The sequence below is a fragment of the Triticum urartu genome, chromosome 6A, assembly GCF_056163025.1.
Source record: "Triticum urartu cultivar PI428250 chromosome 6A, HENAU_Tu73, whole genome shotgun sequence".
Lineage (NCBI taxonomy): Eukaryota > Viridiplantae > Streptophyta > Magnoliopsida > Poales > Poaceae > Triticum > Triticum urartu.
In genome coordinates, this window is record NC_141878.1 from 187,325,229 (window position 1) to 187,345,703 (window position 20,475).

Genomic DNA, 20,475 nt, shown 5'->3' on the forward strand with positions numbered 1-20,475 from the left:
TCTGTTGTTGTAGTCGCAACCACCCCAACCCGAGCGCAATCACAACTCAGCACACCCAAGCACAACCGAGGGTCGGGGCGGAAGGCTGTCGGCGCCGATGAAATTGGTTCCATTTTTTTGTACTTGCAACCACCCCAACTCGAGCGCAATCGCAACTCGGCACACCCAAGCGCAATTGCAAGACATATAACATGACCGCAACCGGGGGTCGGGCGGAGGGATGTCGGCATCGATGAAATCGGTTTCCATTTTATGTTTGTTAGGGTTTTTTGTTGTTGTAGTTGCAACCGCCCAAACCCCAGCGCAATCGCAACTCACCACACCCAAGCACAACCGGGGGTCTGGGTTGGAAGGAAAGTTGTTGGGGCCAGTTGCATGTGTTGGGAAACGTTGCATGGAAAACAAAAAAAATCTACGCACATGCAAGAACTATCAAGGAGATGCATAGCAATGAGAGGTTTATGTGTTCTGTCATTTTGTCTTTATTGCAAATATGTTTTGCTTTTTTCCTCTTATTTCCTAACACAGTTTTCACCTTTTTTTTCCTTTTTGTTTGTATTTGTTGATATCACATTGAAAATCCCGAAGAAATTTGTTCAACCATTGCACTTGGCTCCAGAAGCGGTTGTTGATATCACATATGTTTTGTTTTGCTTTCTGTTTTTTTTATAGTTTTGTGATTGCCCTAGTTGCAAGTCCACCGTTGACTCGCAACTGTGGGTGCCCGCATGCCACTTGCAAGTAGAACATCGACTCACAACTAGGGTTGTTTAATCGATGCCACTTGCAACTCAATCATCAACTTGCAACTCGGTCTTTTGTTGTTCTTTTGCAATTGCCCTAGTTGCAAGTCAACCATGGACTCGCAACTATGGGGGCCCGCATGCCACTTGCAAATTGATCCTCGACTCACAACTGGTCTATTTTTTGTATGTAGTTTTTGCAATTGCCCTAGTTCCTAGTCAACTATCGACTCACAACTGTAGGGGGCCTGCATCCCACTTGCAAATAGACCCTCGACTCACAACTGGTCTATTCTTTTTTGTAATTTTGTAATTGCCCTAGTTGCAAGTCCACCATCGACTTGTAGCTGGTCTGTTTTTTTCTAGTTTTGTAATTTCCCTAGTTGCAAAGTCCAACATCAAATCGCAACTATGGGTGCCCGCATGCCACTTGCAAGTAGACCATCGACTCGCAACTAGGGTTGTTTACTCGATGCCACTTGCTACTCGACCAACAACTTGCAACTTGGCTTTTTTGTTGTTGTTGTTTGCACCCTAGTTGCAAGTCAACCATCAACTCGCAACTATGGGGGCCCGCATGCCACTTGCAAATAGACCTTCGACTCGCAACTGGTCTTATTTTTTACTTTTCTAATTGCCCTAGTTGCAAGTCCACAATCGAGTCACAATTTGTGGGTGCCCCGCATGCCACTTGCATGTAGACCATCGACTCGCGACTGGTCTGTTTTTTTCTTGTTGTTAGGTCTTTTTGTTGTAGTTGCGACTGCTCCAACCGCAACTACGGAACATATAATGTGACCGCAACTAGAGGTCGGGGGATAGTTGTCGGTACCGATGAAATCGGTTCCAATTTTTTTGTTAGGTCTTGTTGTTGTAGTTGCAACCGCTCCAACCCGGAGCAATTTGCAACTCAGCACACCCTAGTGCAACTGCAGGACATATGATGCAACCGCAACTAGGGGTTGGGGGAAGGGTTGTCAATGTCGATGGAATACAAGCAACTGTGGGGCCCGCATGTCACTTGCATGCGGATCATCGACTTGCAACTTTGGGTGGTTACTCGATGTTAGTTGCAACCCAACCTTGGACTTGCAACTAGCCATTTTTGTGTGCTGCTTCGTAATTGCCCCGGTAGCATGTCCACAATCGTCTCGCAACTGCAAGGGCCCGCATGCCACTTGCAAGTAGACCATCGCCTCGCAACTGCTCTTTTCTGTTGTTGTATGTTTGTTGTTTTTGTTCTTGTTCTTGGTTGTTGTGTTGGTTGTTGGCGGTGTTTACTCGATGCCACTTGCAGCTTGACCGTCTACTAGCAAATGGTCTACTTGCAAATAGACCATCGACTCGAAACTGGTCTGTGTTTTTTTCTTTTGTAATTGTCCTCCTTGTAAGTCCACCATCGAATAGCAACTATGGGTGCCCGCATGCCAGTTGCAAGTAGACCATCGACTCGCAACTAGGGTTGTTTTACTCGATGCCACTTGCAACTAGACCATGGACTTGCAACTGGTTTGTTTTCTATATGTAGTTTTTGCAATTGCCCTCATTGCAAGTCCATCATTGACTCGCAACTGTGGAGGGCCCGCATGCCAATTACAAATAGACCCTCGACTCGCAACTGGTCTGTTGTTTTTGTAGTTTTATAATTGCCCTAGTTGCAAGTCCACCATCAACTCGCAACTGTGGGTGCCCGCATGCCACTTGCAAGTAGACCGTCGACTCCCAACTAGGGTTGTTTACTCGATGCCACTTGCAACTCGACCATCAACTTGCAACTCGGATTTTTTGTTGTTGTTTGCAATTGCCCTAGTTGCAAGTCCTGATGGGTTTCGTAGTAATTTCAAAAAAATTCCTACGCACACGCAAGATCATGGTGATGCATAGCAACGAGAGGGGGAGAGTGTGATCTACGTACCCTTGTAGATCGACAACGGAAGCGTTTGGTTGATGTAGTCGTACGTCTCCACGGCTCGACCGATCAAGCACCGAAACTACAGCACCTCCAAGTTCTAGCACACGTTCAGCTCGATGACGATCCCCGGACTCCGATCCAGCAAAGTGTCGGGGAAGAGTTCCGTCAGCACGACGGCGTGGTGACGATCTTGATGTACTACTGTCGCAGGGCTTCGCCTAAGCACCGCTACAATATTATCGAGGACTATGGTGGAAGGGGGCACCGCACATGGCTAAGAATATGATCACGTGGATCAACTTGTGTCTCTAGGGGTGCCCCTGCCTCCGTATATAAAGGTTCAAGGGAGGGGGGCCGGCCGGCCAAGGTGTGGCGCGCCAGGAGGAGTCCTACTCCTTCTGGGAGTAGGACTCCCCCCTTTTCCTAGTTGGAATAGGATTCTTGGAGTGGGAAAAGAGAGAGAGAGAAGGAGGGGGGCGCTGGCCCCCTCTCTCCCTGTCCTATTCGGACTAGGGGTGGAGGGGCGCGCGGCCCAACCCTGGCTGCCTCTTCTCTTCTTCCACTAAGGCCCACTAAGGCCCATATACCTCCCGGGGGGTTCCGGTAACCTCCCGGTACTCCGGTAAAATCCCGATTTCACCCGGAACACTTCCGATATCCAAACATAAGCTTCCAATATATCAATCTTTATGTCTCGACCATTTCGAGACTCCTTGTCATGTCCGTGATCACATCCGGGACTCCGAACAACCTTCGGTACATCAAAATGCATAAACTCATAATATAACTGTCATCATAACCTTAAGCGTGCGGACCCTATGGGTTCGAGAACAATGTAGACATGACCGAGACACGTCTCCGGTCAATAACCAATAGCGGAACCTGGATGCTCATATTGGCTCCTACATATTCTACGAAGATCTTTTATCGGTCAGACCGCATAACAACATACGTTGTTCCCTTTGTCATCGGTATGTTACTTGCCCGAGATTCGATCGTCAGTATCCCATACCTAGTTCAATCTCGTTACCGGCAAGTCTCTTTACTCGTTCTGTAATACATCATCCCGCAACTAACTCATTAGTTGCAATGCTTGCAAGGCTTAAGTGATGTGCATTACCGAGAGGGCCCAGAGATACCTCTCCGACAATCGGAGTGACAAATCCTAATCTCGAAATACGCCAACCCAACATGTACCTTTGGAGACACCTGTAGAGCTCCTTTATAATCACTCAGTTACGTTGTGACATTTGGTAGCACACAAAGTGTTCCTCTGGCAAATGGGAGTTGCATAATCTCATAGTTATAGGAACATGTATAAGTCATGAAGAAAGCAATAGCAACATACTAAACGATCGGGTGCTAAGCTAATGGAATGGGTCATGTCAATGAGATCATTCAACTAATGATGTGATCCTGTTAATCAAATGACAACTCTTTGTCCATGGTTAGGAAACATAACCATCTTTGATTGACAAGCTAGTCTAGTAGAGGCATACTAGTGACACTCTGTTTGTCTATGTATTCACACATGTATTATGTTTCCGGTTTAATACAATTATAGCATGAATAATAAACTTTTATCATGATATATAAGGAAATAAATAATAACTTTATTATTGCCTCTAGGGCATATTTCCTTCAAGTCCACCATCGACTCGCAACTGTGGGGGCCCGCATGCCACTTGCAAATGGACCCTCCACTCGCAATCGGTCTGTTTTTGTTTTGTAGTTTTTTAATTACCCTAGTTGCAAGTCCACCACTGACTCGCAACTGTGGGTGCCCGCATGCCACTTGCAAGTAGAACATCGACTCGCAACTAGGGTTATTTACTCGATGCCACTTGCAACTCGACCATCAACTTGCAACTCAGCTTTTTGTATGTAGTTTTTGCAACTGGCCTAGTTGCAAGTCAACTATCGACTCGCAACTGTGGGGGCCCGCATGCCACTTGCAGATAGACCCTTGACTCGTAACTGGTCTATTTTTTGTATGTACCTTTTGCAATTGCCCTAGTTGAAAGTCCACCGTCGACTCACAACTGTGTGTGTGGGGGGGGGCTGCATCCCACTTGCAAATAAACACTCGACTCGCAACATGTCTGTTTTGTTTTGTAGTTTTGTGATTGCCCTAGTTGCAAGTCCAACATCGACTCGCAACTGTGGGTGTATGCATGGCACTTGCAAGTAGACCATCGGATCGCAACTAGGGTTGTTTACTCGATGCCTCTTGCAACTTGGCTTATTTTGTAGTTTGTTTTTGCCCTAGTTGCAAGTCCACCATCGACTCACAAATGTGGGGTGCCCGCATGCCACTTTCAACTCTACCATCGACTTGCAAACTCATTTTTTGTAGTTTGTAATTGCCCTAGTTGCAAGTCCACCATCGACTAACAACTTGCTTGTTTTTTGTCTGTACTTTTGTAATTGCCCTAATTGCAAGTCCACCATTTGACTCGCAACTAGTCTGTTTTTTGTCCGTACTTTTGTAATTGCCCTAGTTGCAAGTCCACCATTGACTCGCTACTGTGGGGGCCCGCATGCCACTTCTAAATATACCATCGACTTGCAACTAGGTCTTTCTGGTTTGATGCCACTTGAAAGTCGACATTCCCCCTGCAACTAGTTCATTTTTTTTTTCATGCCACTTGCAAGTGGACACTCGACTTGCAACTGGGTTTTTTATTTTGATGCCCACTTGCATGTGGACATTGGGCTTGCAACATTTTTTTGTTGATTCCAGTTCAAGTCAATAGTCAACTTTGCAACTGGGTTTTCTTGTTTCATGCCACTTGTCGGTCGAGGGTCGATTAGAAACTGTGGGATCATATTTTGTTTGTTTGTTGCCACTTGCACGTAAAGTGTCATTATTTGCATTTTTGTGTTTTGTGATCCTACGGAGTCCACCATTTTTCTTTTTGACTTGCAACTATGATTCTTTGTGTTCATGCCTCTTTTTTTGCAAGTCCAACCTTTTTTGATTCGACAGTTTATATTTCACAAACACTTTTTTCGGTATCTTTTTGAAGCTAAAATTTTGCAACCAAGCGCCAACTAACTTGAGAGCCCCTAGTTGTTACTCCTTAGTGAACACACAACTATTTTTTTTTCCTTTTTTCGTCTCTTTTTTTGTTGATTTTTGTTGTAGGCGCACTAGTGTTTTTAGTGACCCTTTTTTTAATCTCAATTTTTTACAAGGACAGACCCCCAAAATGCTTTCTCTATGTGTTTTTAGACTAAACACGGTGTGCTATAGTCAACTGCTATTTTTAAACCTTTTTAGGGGGGTTTTCTGCAAGATCTCCACAGCAACAATGGTTCTCCGATGTATATCCACACAGACACATTTATTTTTGCATTTATTTTGTCTCCCATTTGCACTGTTTGAATCGGTGGCGCAGAGGAGGAGGAGGAGGAGACGTGGACGACAAGCTTGAAGCCTTTGGCGAACGAGCCTCCCGCTCCGCACCTCTGCTCGACGCACGAGGCATCCGATTTGGAGACGGCGAGGCAAATACATTTTTAGACATTTTTAATACATAATGAATATTGTTTAATGATATTATACATTGTCAAATGCATCTTTATATTTTTAATACATGATAGGATTTTTTTATATGTGAGAACACTTTTTGTGAAATATCATAACAAATGTAAAAATATATATATATTTCATTTTTTCTACAAGGAGCATGAAAAATAGAAAAACTTAAACAGGAAAAATAAAAAAACTTCAACATTTTCTATAAGAAGCATAAAAACCAAACAGAAAACCGCTAGAGAACTGCACATTAGAAAAATTATACAAAGGACAAACTTAGGCCGGACGTTGCTTGTGGCAACGCTGCTGCTGGCAAAAAAACAATCCCAGCCAAGCACAAATCGTACTAACAGAGAAAGAAAACCAAGTTAGAAGCGACTGGATCGTGCGATGCAAATTTTTTGGGCTTCTCTGCGCGTGCGTGTACAACAGACATCCAAAACTGGTAAGCAACAACCAAAAACTGACGGGCCAAACCGAAAAACAACAACTAAAACCAGCCCAAACTAAAAACTGGCCCAGTGGACGAAACAAGTCAAAGGGGGACTCAACCGGACTGCAACAACAGGGGATGACATCATGTGAATGATACCATACTTATGTCTCATCTAGATGAGTTCTAGGTGCTCCTTATTTTTATCCCTAGTGGCAACAACACAATAGAATCATTTTCCACTTTCTTTCACTGCGGTACATTATTTGCAAGGTTAAACAACTATCATACACAACTTTCTCTTGGAGATCATCTATCAAATTTGGCCAAAGAAAGATAAATATATTGGAGAGCATATATGAATAAGAATTATGCAACAAATAAACCAAATTGATCCCAACATAATTCATGGATAAATCTGATCATAAAATGAGAATTCATAATATCGCAACAAACACACCAACAGATTACATCAGATTGGATCAGTAGGGCAGTTCATGTGATTTTTGTTTGAGAAGGAAGGGAAACAAACCATCTAGGTACTGCTATGGACTCATAGTCCAAAAAAACTACTCACAAGCGATCATGGTGGCCTTCAAGTTGATGGAGATGGCTACCTAGGGCCAACCCTAGGGGGGGCAGGGGACGGCCGCCCCGGGCCCCCAAAATCTAGGGGGGCATCCCCTGTATGTTGGTAGGCTGGCCATGGCCCAAATATTTCTGGTGATTAGAGAAAAATTTGTATGGGCTGGCCGGCTCTGATTCACGCAGCACGAGCAGGTCGCAGTTAATGAGGAACAGACGCAGCGATCGATCCCTTCCTTTGTTCACGTCCAAAAAAGGAGTGATTCACGTCAAAAAGGACTGATCGATCTCCTTCCTATTCCAACACCCAGCGATTCCCAGCGGCCGCCGATGCTTCCTCTATTCACGATAGCGCGCTTGGCGCTCCTTTTCCCTTGTCTCCTAAATCCTAGTTTCCTACCTAATTTAGATCGTTAGTTCACCGTGATTTCAATTCCCTGGGGATTCGACGCTCCATCGCCAGCAACACGCTTTGCTCGCCGTTCATCACTGATTCGACCATCCAAGGTATATCTTATATTCATATTGTAGTTCTTGCAGTCCCTATGATGTACCAGACTCCGCCCATTATAAACATCAAACAGAGGCTTGGTTATCCGAACCTAGAACTATGTGGTAGTATATATTATGTTAGACACACGCTAGTGGGGAATCCAAACTCCCTAAGAACACGCTAGCTCAACCGTTGACTTCATCATCTCCATACTCTTTGTTACTCATTTACTTTATCACAAACTTTTACTTGCTTTTCACCCATTTTGCTATAAAAAACTTTTACAATCGCTTTGCTTCAAGCCTTAGCTAACCTACACGCACATTCTATAAGTTCATATTTTGTGCTCCCTATGGGATCGATACTCTTACTTTAAAGAAGTTATAACTGAACCCTATGCACTTGGAGGTTATCACACGCCTCTGCCGTGGTTCTCTCCATGGTCTGTATATTGGCGAGAACCCCATCGACGCCGATGACAATGGTCTAGCGGATGACCTCTTCTTGTTCCCTCTACCATGACTCCTACATGCTCCAACTCTACCCACTTTGCCCGCTTCTACATCACAATGGGATGAACGTACAAGCCCAATTGTGGCATGCCAAGACGGTGACGAGCTCTCACATGGCGAACACGAGGAACGAGCTCATGGAGTAGAGCTTCTGAGCCTATACCTGACGCTAGGGTGAGGTGCGCCGCCACAGCTTGCACGTGGCACCCCATGGACCGGTTCTTGGAACATGAGCCGTCGATGGCGCAACGGGAGGCCGCATCTAGGAAGAACCTAGAGATGGGCCGGTGGATGCGCGCAAACTACACGTGGTCGAGCAGCAGTGAGCCGATAGTAATGAGGCAGGATGCAACGATGAGGAACGCCCGATAGGAGCTTTGGAGGAATGGGAACAAGAGGGAGACGACGCTAATGAGTTGTCGGGGATATACCCCACGGTATGACCCGACCGAATGTATGACCCGACCGGACTTGGCGACTCACTGGTGACCCGCCCTAACATGGCGACTCACTAGGTGACCCGTCCGGATCTCTCCACTCACTGATGACCCCGACGACGGGTCAGATAGATGACAAGGCCCAAGGCCCAGAAGGCCGGTTCATGTGATGGTGGGCTGGCTTAAGAGGAAAGGCATAAGGGATATTCTTCTACAAAGGAAGAAAGACTAGGACTCCATTTGTAATAGAGTAATCCTAATCCTACTAGGACTAGTCATGTAACCTGCCCCTTCAACATATACAAGTAGGGGCAGGGCACCCCAAGAGGGATAGAAAATAATAGCTAAGACTAGACACAACTATAGGAGAGCCGGCTTATGCAGCGTCTCCCTCATGAGCATAATGAGACCTAGCCACAAACAGCATGTAGGGCTATTACCGGATGATATTTCCCGGGGCCCGAAGCTGTCTAAAACTTTGTCTTGCGTGTTGCGTCCCTCGATTTCGATCAACCCCTTCAAGCTACCGCGTAGATGCGTTGGCCTCATGACTAAGTCCTCACACTAGGACATCTGCCGTGACAAATTTCACGACAGTTGGCACCCACCGTGAGGCTCGCGCACAGTGGTGTTGAGTTCTTGAAGGGATCTCTCCTAGGGATCGAGAAATTCGTAATTTTCTGGATAAGAAAGATTCAGCCCGGGGGATCTGCATCAACTTTGAGTTCATCGTTTCAGATTTTACGATCCGTGAGGTTCAAGTTAAAGAAGAGAAATTAGGGTTGCCTCTGTGTGCACCGTCACATGCGACGGGGCGATCCATCATGGCCGGATCACTTTCGGCGAGTTGACGCCACCGCATACAGAGTCGCCGAGACCGTTAAGTTGTCTGAAACCTTCGCTGGTGAGGACGATTGCGAGACAGAGGTCGAGGATGAACTGGTTGCAAGACGGAGACGCTAACACCAAGCTACTTCATCTGGTGGCCAATGGCAAGAAATCCAAAAATTTCATCCCTGCTATCAACTCGGGAGGGCATGTCATTGCCGATCAGGAGGGAAGGAGTGTGCCTTCTTTGAGGCATACAGAGATCTGCTTGGCCGTTCTACGACTCGCGAGCATACTATTGATTTTGACTTTGTAGGCATTTCACCTATTGATCTGTCGGATCAAGATCTTATCTTCCATGAGGAGGAAATTTGGAAGGTGATCAAGGACATGCCCGCGGACAAGGCACCCGGGCCGGATGGATTCATTGGAATTTTTTTCCAAAAAGCTTGGGCCATTATTAAAGGAGATGTTATTGCTGCAATCCACAAGTTATTTCTCAACAATGGCAGGGGATTTGGCAGACTAAATCAGGCCCTGATTACGCTGTTGCCAAAGAAGCCAGATGCCTGCCAGGTCAAGGACTTCCGGCCGATCAGTCTTGTTGACAGTGCGCCCAAGCTTGCTTCCAAGCTTCTTGCATCCAGACTGAGTAGGAGGATGGGAGAAATAGTGAGTATCAATCAGTCGGCGTTCATCAAGGGTAGAAGCATCCACGACAATTTCTTGCTCGTTAGACAAATGGCTCGCAAACTTCATCAGAGGAAAACCAAAGGTGTGCTGCTGAAACTTGACATATCGAGAGCGTTTGACACCCTATCCTGGCCGTTTCTTTTTGAGGTGCTTCGAGCTAAGGGGTTCTCTGGCCGCTGGATTTCTTGGATTGCAACTCTGCTCACATCAGCAAGTTCCAGAATCGTGGTCAATGGATGTGCGGGAGAGAAATTTATGCATGCGCAAGGGCTACGCCAAGGAGAATCCCTCTCCCCTCTCCTCTTTGTCATTGCTATGGATGTGCTTACTGCGATGATGATCAAGGCTCAAGAGCTGCAGGTGCTTACGAAGATTCCTGGTTGCATGCCTCTGCATCGGCTGTCTCTCTACGCAAACGATGTTCTCCTTTTCATTAGACTGACAAGATCGGATCTGGTTTTTGTGAAGGAAGCTCTTGGAATCTTCGGACAGGCATCAGGGTTGGTCGTAAACTTTGCCAAGTCCTCGGCTGTCATGATCAGAGCCTCCAAGGAAGAGGAGGAACTGGTGAAGGAGGCGCTTTCCTGGGCTATGGAGAAATTTCCGATCAAGTACCTAGGGTTGCAGCTGAGTATCAAGCATCTGAAGAGATCCGACTGGCAACCGATCATTGACACAGTGCTTAAACTGATGCCAGGATGGCAAAGAAGGCTTATCACCAGGCCGGGGCGACTTGCGCTGGTCAATCATGTGGTTCGAGCGCGGCCTACACACCACCTGATCATCGCGGAGGCTCCTAAGTGGGCGTTAGAAAAAATTGACAAAGGCTGCAGAAAGTTCTTTTGGGCTGGGACAGAGGAGGTCCATGGAGGCAAGTGCCTGGTCGCATGGGAGCGTGTGTGCAGGCCAAAGTACCTAGGAGGTCTCGGCGTGCTGAATCTTTTCAAGCAAGGGATCGCGCTCCATTTGCGTTGGGAATGGCTCAAGCGCACGGACGATCTCCGGCCATGGCAAGGGCTGAACCTCATGGCCGACAAACAGGTGACCATGGCGTTTAACAGCTTGGTCAAATGGGAGGTTGGCAATGGGAGACGTGTGCTGTTTTGGAAGGACAGATGGATTAATGGAAGCTCCATCGCTGAGGTGGCCCCGATGATTAGAGCCATGATCAAGACACAGATCGCCAACAGGAGAACGGTTAAGGATGCTCTACATCTCCATACGTGGACATCTGACATTGCTGGGGTATGAGCACGGATGCCCTAGTGCAATTCATCCGGCTTTGGGATCTGGTCATTGGTATGAACCTGGACCCTGACTCTGAAGACAAACCTCTTTGGCAATGGAGCTCCAATGGTATCTACTCAGCCCGCGCCGCCTATAAGATGCTATGCGAAGGAGGCATCTGATTTCAATGCTCTTCGGCAATATGGAAATGTTGGGCGCCGCTGACCTGCAAGATATTCATTTGGCTGGCGCTGCAATACCGCGTATGGACATCCGATAGGAGGCAAAGGCATGGCCTTCAAGAACATAGCTCGCCATGTTTTCTTTGTGAGCTAGAAGAGGACATGGTGGATCACATCTTACTGCAATGCGTCTATGCTCGCCAAGTTTGGTTCATTTGCTTTAGGCGATTAACCATTGAGCTCTCTATACTCCCAACACAGCAAGATCGCTTGGAGGCATGGTGGTCAATCTCCAGGAAACGCATCATCAAACCGTACCGTAAGGGATTTGACACGCTCGTCATCTTGATATGCTGGAATCTTTGGAAGCAAAGAAACGGCAGAGTGTTCTCGCACTCAAACAATGCCAACGAGTGGGGAGCCGCGGACATTATTGCTCGAGAGCTAAGACTTTGGATAGCGGCTCGAAGGAGAGGAGTTCAACAGCTTGCTGAGTAGTTGCTTAGTGTGTGGAGTGGAGTGGAGTTTGGGTTTGCTCCTAATGTGGAATTACCAACCGTTGTAATTCTTGTAATTAACCCTCTGCCTTTTATAAAGCTAAGGTACACAATTTACGTACTCTTGAAAAAAATAAATTCCCGAAGACATCAATCAGAACTATGACTGCTACTCCCCAGCGCAGAAACCAAAAGCGACAACGGCGGAAGCTATTCCATCACATCAAACATCAAGCTCAATGGTGTACCTTCGACTAGTACATCACCTGAAGTCAAAATCGGCCTTTTCTTTTGTCAAACTCTGATTGCTACATGCATACAAGGAATCTCCCAGTAGGTTAATTCAATAATTGAAGAAGGAAAAGCTATTACGTGGGTTTAGCACGTGATTATCAAGGAAAAAGAGAGATTGATCAGAGGCAAGCTATCAGCGTTCAAATCCTGCAGGCGTTGGTCAATACGGATCCAGTAAAAAGAGAAGAAGAAGGGCCAGACCCGGACTCTCCTCGGCCGTTGAGTTTCCGCTGCCGAGCCGCCCCGGCCCTGCCGTGAGCCGCCGGCCGCCGTTGTTGCCTGCAAACCGCCGGCCGTCATTGTTGCCTGCGAGCCGCTGGCCGTCGTCCAAATCGCAGGTCGCGACCCCGCCGCTCCGAGACGCCCTACTCCCCCGGCTTCCGAGCCGCCGGAGACGGCTGCCCGCTGGCTCTTGCTGTTGCTCTGCCGCCTGAGAGTCGCCGCCTCCGAGTTGCCGTTTCCGTCACCACGGCCTCAAGCCGACCACACCTCCACGTCCGCGGCCTCGGTGACCCGCTGCTGCGGTTCCCCTCTGCTCGCAAGCCGTCCTTGCGGCCCACGCCTCCGTGGCCTTACCTGCGCCCGCGCCTCAAGCCGGCCCTGCCTCGCGGCCGTCTCTATCATGGCCTTGAACCTTGGCGAGTGCCTCTGAAACCACCCCGGTCTTGCTCTGGTTTTCGTCGAGCTGTAACACCCTCTAGCCGCCGACCTCCGTCGTGACGCCCCGGGCCACCGGCGGTCTCGCTCCGGCCTACTTCTGCGCCTCCGCTGGCTTCGCTTTGAGCCACCCTTGTTGCAGAATCGCCGCCGGCTCGCTACCCGCGGTCGTGGCTTGACTCCGCCGTTTCTTCTGGTACACCTGCAAGCCGCAGCCTCCGTCTGCAGCACCGCTAGAAGAAAACTAAGAGCATCTTCAACAGCCGCGCAACGCGCCGCACGCTAAAAGTCACGATATAGCGGCGGGTTAATCAGTTTTTGCGTGCAGCGGTGTGCTGGCTCCAGCGGCCGCTGCAAATTAAGCGCGCCCACGCTGCTCCAGCAGGCGCGCTATATTTTAATTTTTTCTACTACATATTTGATTTTGTAGATAGTTCTCCTACTACATATTTGGTTTCGTAGATAGTTCTCCTACTACTACTCGTCCGACTCGGACTTTGTCTCAGTGATGTCCTCCTCCGACGTCGGAGTGTAGGCGTCAAGGAACCGCTTGTCATCGGAGTTCCAAGAGGACGCATCTCCTAGCGCTTGGTTGTATTTAGCGACCGCCTTCCGCGTTCGCTTGTCCTCGCGATAGTCGGCTCGCTCCTCTCTCCTCTTCGCCCTCCTCGCCCTCCTCTGAGCGAAGAACTGTTCCTCGTTGGTGTCTTCCCGGAAGCGATGACTCCACAGCGCCATGGCTTGCTCGTCCATCTCGGCCAGCCTGAGACGATGCTCCCGCCTCCGGTGCTTGCGATGATCCTTGTCAGTGAGAAGCCGCGGGAAAGGCGCCAACTCCTGTGCGCGCTCCCGCGTCGCCACGTCGGCGAAGTTCATGTCCTGACGGGACCGCAGGAGGTACGCGCGGGCGCCCTCCTGGGCGGTGTCGAAAGTTCCGAGACGAAGCCGCATGCCGCCGCCCGATCAAATCTCGGCGGAGTAGGTGCCGGACGGATGCACGCGGACGTCGCGGTAGCCCGTACCTCCCCGGGGCCGAGGCGGCATCGTGGCGCGGTGATGGCGTGTCGGCGGCAGAGCGCGGCGGGGGGCGATGGAGAGACGGAGAGAGCGGCAAAGGGCCATGGAGAGAGCGGCGGAGGCGCTGCAATTTATAGGCGCGCCGGACGCGGCGCGCCAAATGTAACGCGCGAGCGGCCGCCTTTTCCCCCGCGCGCGCAATCATTTCCCGCGCGCTAGTTTCGCGCCATCGCTGGAGCACGCGAAAACGTCCCGCGTGCGCATCTTTTGACGCGGCTGTTGGAGATGCTCTAAGCACTGTCAAAAGGTCATGCGTGCACACTACAACACACTAGTAAAAAAATGGGCTTTGGTCCAGCCAGAAAAAAGTATTAATCCCGGTTGCATTACGAACCGGAACTAATGTGAGCATTAGTCCCGGTTCAAGCGGCGAGGGCACCATACAGACATTACTCCCGATTCAAATGGGACCTTTAGTCCCGGTTCGTGGCACGAACCGATATTAAAGGGTGCGATGCCCATTAGTACCGGTTCGTGCCACGAACCGGTACTAATGGGGTTGAGACCTTTAGTACCGGTTTGTGCCACGAACCGGTACTAATGCTGCAATTTTCAAATCCTACCCCCCGGTGCATCGCCTTTTCAGTTTTGTAAAAAGCAAAAGAAAATGATAGAAACTTCAAAATTTAAAATCCTTCGAGAGGTAGTTATGTTACTACATCTACTAGTTAGGAAAATTTAAAAACTTAAATTTGGACATGTTTTGCAAAAAATGTAGGGAAAATGTAAAACGGCTATAACTTTTGCATACGATGTCGGAAAAAACGTATAATATATCAAAATGTTCAGAACGAAAATCCGCATCCGATGGAGACTGCCTATGGCCTGTTTGCAAATTTTTAGAATCCTCAAATTCTAAAAGGAAAAAAGTTATGCTCAAATTTTAGTTTTTTTTTGAATTTTTGTTAAATCTGGTCAAACTATGGTCAAACTACTTATTTAAGCAGTATTAGTGTTACTAAATAATTATTTCAATTTTTTTAAATTTTGGTCAACTATGGTCAACTATGGTCAAACTGTGGTCAAACTACTTATTCAAGAAATATTAGTGTTACTAAATAATTATTGATTTTTAGAAATTAGTTTCAAACTCAAACAGTGAAATGTGTGACTTCATGTTCAAGCTAAATTTCTGAGGGTTAATAGGATTGCCATCTTACTATTGTTAGGAAAACAACAAGTGCAGACTTGGAAACGAGGGAGAATAGAACCCGGAAGTTAAGCGTGCTCAGGCTGGAGTAGTGAGAGGACGGGTGACCGTTCGGGAAGTTAGATGATTTGAAATGATGAGGGGTAATTAAAGATTAAATGTTAAATTGAGCAGTGATGAGGGGTGATTAGAGATTAGAGGTTAAAATAATTCTGAAATTTGAAATTCAAAAAAAAATCAAAAAAATCATAAAATATCCTTTAGTACCGATTAGTGTTACCAACCGGGACTAAAGGTGGACTTTCAGGCAATGGCCACGTGGAGGGCCTTTAGTCCCGGTTCCAGTTAGAACCGAGACTAAAGGGGGAGGCTTTAGTACCGACCCTTTAGTCCCGGTTCCAGAACCGGGACTAAAGACCCTTATGAATCGGGACTAAAGACTCTTTTTCTACTAGTGGCAGCGGCAGTTAAACCAAGGAAGGAAAAAAGTGGGAGGTCCCAATTACGAGCATTCCACGTCAATTGGTATTCAAACGCCAGATTTCCCAAGCAAGACGGTAGTGTTGGATCAATACTACTATGTGCCAACTTCATACACAGACTAAAAGGGTTCAATTGACTTGCCGAACAAAAAACAATCAGGTGCCATTTTCTAAACTCTTCCTTGGTATAATTAAATATCATCAAAAGATTTTTCTGAGGTATGCTATTGTATACACAGGTCAAATAACTCATGGCCAAAGTATGATCCGGTCCTTGCGCATCGTTATTGGAGGTCGCGTCTACATCCGCGATTCAGCCCCGCCTCTGGTCGCGCCATCTCTCGGCTGCATAGATCCGGTCTCGCTCGGACAAGAGTCGCCGCCTCCGCTGTCTCAAACGCGCTGCCACTGCAGCTTCTGGTGATTGCCTCTGTGTCGCTGCTGTGTTGAGCCGCTGGGGCGCGTTGAGCCTGAGCTGCCCCTGCCGTGTTGAGTCGTCGGGGCCCTATTAAGTCGTCGGTCTGTCTGAGCCGCCGAGGGTGTATTGATTCGCCGGTCAGCTTTGTTGAACCGCTCCGGCTCGTTGGTTCCTGCCGTAGCTTCCGAACAAATCAGGTGAAGTCTGTCCAATCAATATTCATACATATTAAATTGTTTGAAAACAATTACTTTTGTTTGTGAAATTTCTTATACAGAATAATTCATCATTACAAAAAAGACCATCAAGCTATGGCTCTTGTCTGTATCAGATGGATCAATGAACAGGCGTACAAGTCATTGCTATTGCGGTTTGGGGTCATTTATAACCCGCCACGACCAACTTTAAGTTTCCATGGATTTACATTGTGTTATCAAAACGCCAAGGATATACAATGAGGATTACGAGGGTCATCAACTTGCCACTTTACTTCCAGCTTCAGCATATTCCAGCGTTCCATTGTTCAATTATATGCCGGTTTATATCACGGTCAAATATGGAGAACCTCAAGCCAACTCCTCGAGTTGTCTTGAGACTCGGGGGCTACAATGGCATGACTCAGCAGAATTGGCCGTTTTCAATGAATTCAAGAACTCCGAGTCATTGGAGGGAAAAATAACCCGGTCCCGAAGATTACTGCTATATCGATGAAAATTTAAGGGCCGTCAGAAAGTTTCCTGCTCAAAATGAAGATTCTGGTTCAAGAGAAATCTGTCTCCTACAAAAGCGCTGGAACTCTTAATATCCGGTTTAAAATCTGGTTCAAGGGAAATTTATCTACCACATAGCTTTTGAAGCTCTCAGTATCCGGTTCACAATCCGGCTCAAGGGAAATCTGTCTCCCACAAAGCTCTGAAGCTCTCAAATCCGGTTTAAAATTCCGGCTCAAGAAGAATATCCATCTCTCGCAAGTTCGAGTTCTTAGGGAAATTAAAGGGACCAAAGAGAGTTTGTTGCAAAGAATAAACTCAAACATAGGTACGTACCCTGCATTGAAATCACTTGGGGGCTTCCTATTCAAACATAGGTCGTATTCGAACCAAAGAGAACATAGCTGTCGGTACCCTCTTGATCGGCGCAATGCCAAACCCACTAGGGGGCTTCTTGATCGTATTCGAATCATAGCTTAACCTCTTTTGGGTCCAACTTTGATCGTATTCGAATCAGAGGCGTTAAAAAACTCTCAAGGTCATTTGGGGGCTTCCTGTTCAAACATAGGTCGTATTCGAACCAAAGAAAACATAGCTGTCGGTACCCTCTTGATCGGCGCAACGCCAAAACCACTAGGGGGCTTCATGATCGTATTCGAATCCTAGCTTAACCTCCTTTGGTCCGGTTTACTAATTGTATTCGAATCAGAAGCCTCATTTTTTCTTTGCTTGGCTTAAGTTTTTTGAAAACAATCTTTGGTTTTGTCTTGAGACCTTTTTGTTCATATCTAAAGCATATATGTGGTTTCGATTAACCCGGCTTGACTTTGGATGATAAGTTGCCATATATGACAATCATAAACATTTGGAAGTTTTGGCTTCTAAAGATTGGGTTATCACCCTTACTGCACAGGTATCCTAAACCGGCAGTACAATTCAATATCATAGGAACCGGTTTTTCAAACCGGATTATAGTATTCAAATCTTTAATAGCCAAACATGGCTGGATTTTTATTATGGTTATCAATAACCGGTATTATGATTAAGGTTTTCAAAGTCGCTTCAGCACAATGGTTATTATTTATCAATGGATATGATTTGTTCTACAATGAAAGGAATAGTCCCGAGTCGCTGCGGGCTTACGACCCGACACTTGGGGGCTACATTATTCAAGTTGAGATTACATCAAATATGCAAGTCCCATGTCACTATTAGCATGCACCATGGCACTTGGGGGCTAATGCAAAGTCATTTTTTGCTCATCTTATTGAAGACCCGACTCATCACATTGTAATGAGCCGGCCCTTGGGGGCTACTGCTACCTCTTGAGCACTGCGTTGGTTTTCCCTTGAAGAGGAAATGGTGATGTAGTAAAGTAGCGTAAGTATTTCCCTTAGTTTTTGAGAACCAAGGTATCAATCCAGTAGGAGATCACGCTCGAGTCCCACACACCTACACAAACAAATAAGAACCTCGCAACCAACGCGATAAAGGGGTTGTCAATCCCTTCACGGTCACTTACGAGAGTGAGATCTGATAGATATGATAAGATAATATTTTTGGTATTTTTATGACAAAGAGAAGTAAAGATGCAAAGTAAAATAAACGGCAATAGAAATAGCTAAGTGTTGGAAGATTAATACGATGGAAGATAGACCCGGGGGCCATAGGTTGCACTAGTGGCTTCTCTCAAGAGCATAAGGTGGGTAAACGAATTACTGTCGAGTAATTGATAGAATTGAGCATAGTTATGAGAATATCTAGGTATGATCATGTATATAGGCATCACGTCTGTAACGCCCTCGATGCGGCTATATCTCCCACGTGTTGAAGCACGACTTAGATGCATAACCGCATTGAAAGCAATGTCGCAAGTGAGGTAATCTTCGCAAACAACCCATGTACATAAATAAAGGGGAAAGGTACATAGTTGGCTTACACTCGCCACGTCACACAAGTACATAAATAAGTCATTACATTCATCCAATACACTCAAGGTCTGACTACGAAACCAAAATGAAGATAAACCCCAAAAGCAACATAGTCCCCGATCGCCCCAACTGGGCACCACTACTGATCATCTGGGAAAGACACGTAGTAACGACGAGAGTCTTCATCAAACTCCCACTTGAGCTCGGTCATATCATCTGGAGCGGCATCATCGGTCCTTGCATTTGGTTTTGGAAGTAATCTGTGAGTCACGAGGACTCAGCAATCTCACACCCTCACGATCAAGACTATTTAAGCTTATAGGAAGGATAAGGTATGATGTGGAGCTGCAGCAAGCGACTGGCATATATGGTGGCTAACATATTCGCAAAAAAGAGCGAGAAGAGAAGGCAAAGGCACGGTCGAACAACTATGATCAAGAAGTGATCCTAGACCAACCTACATCAAGCATTACTCCAACACCGTGTTCACTTCCCGGACTCCGCCGAGAAGAGACCATCATGGTAACACACGCGGTTGGTGCATTTTAATTTAGTTAAGTTTCAGGTTATCTACAACCGGACATTAACAAATTCCCATATGCCCATAACTGCGGGCACGGCTTTCGAAAGATCAAATCCCTCCAGGGGAGTTCCAACTTAGCACATCACAAGCTCTCACGGTCAACGAAGGATATTCCTTCTCCCAAGACATTTCGATCAGGCTCGGCATCCCGGTTACAAGACATCTCGACAATGGTAAAACAAGTCCAGCAACACCACCCGAATGTGCCGACAAATCCCGATAGGAGCTGCACATATCTCGTTCTCAGGGCACACCGGATCGTCCAAACTTCCGGTAGGCCAGCCCAAAGTTGCCCCTGGTGGCCATCGGCGGCTGACAAGGTGGACCAACACTCAGAGGAGCACTGGCCCGGGGGTTTAAATAAAGATGACCCTTGAGTCCGCGGAACCCAAGGGAAAAAGAGGCTAGATGGTGAATGGTAAAACCAATGTTGGGCATTGCTGGAGGAGTTTTATTTAAGGCGAACTGTTAAGGGGTTCCCATTATAACCCAACCGTGTAAGGAACGCAAAATCTGGGAACATAACACCGATATGACGGAAACTAGGGCGGCAAGAGTGGAACAAAACACCAGGCATAAGGCCGAGCCTTCCATCCTTTACCAAGTATATATGTGCATTAAGATAAAAAAGATAATATTGTGATATCCCAACAATAAACATGTTCCAACAAGGAACGATCTCCAATCTTCACCTGCAACTAGCAATGCTATAAGAGGGGCTGAGCAAATCGGTAACATAGCCAAACAACGGTTTGCTAGGAAAAGGTGGGTTAGAGGTTTGACATGGAAATATGGGAGGCATGATAAGGAAGTGGTAGGTATCGTAGCATAGGCATAGCAAAAGATCGAGCATCTAGCAAGCAAAGATAGAAGTGATTTCGAGGGTATGGTCATCTTACCTACAAAGTTCTCAGAGTTGCCTTGATCCTCGTAGGCATACTCAACGGGCTCCTCGTTCACGTACTCGTCTCCCGGATCTACCCAAAGCAAGACAACAAGCAAAAGGGAACACAATCAACCACGTGCATTGCTCAAGCAACATGATGCAAAACATGGTATGATATGCGGGATGCGATATGTGATGCATATG

The 20,475-nt window shown here is 46.9% G+C and overlaps 1 protein-coding gene across 1 annotated transcript; it reads right to left on the reverse strand.

Annotated features, from left to right (window-relative positions):
• Positions 1 to 13,511: 13,511 nt before the first annotated feature.
• On the reverse strand, positions 13,512 to 13,985 carry LOC147964687 (uncharacterized). Its single transcript, XM_087530108.1, has one exon. It carries the CDS (start codon positions 13,983 to 13,985, stop codon positions 13,512 to 13,514), a length of 474 nt encoding a protein of 157 aa, XP_087386234.1.
• Between the last annotated feature and the right edge of the window lie 6,490 nt (positions 13,986 to 20,475).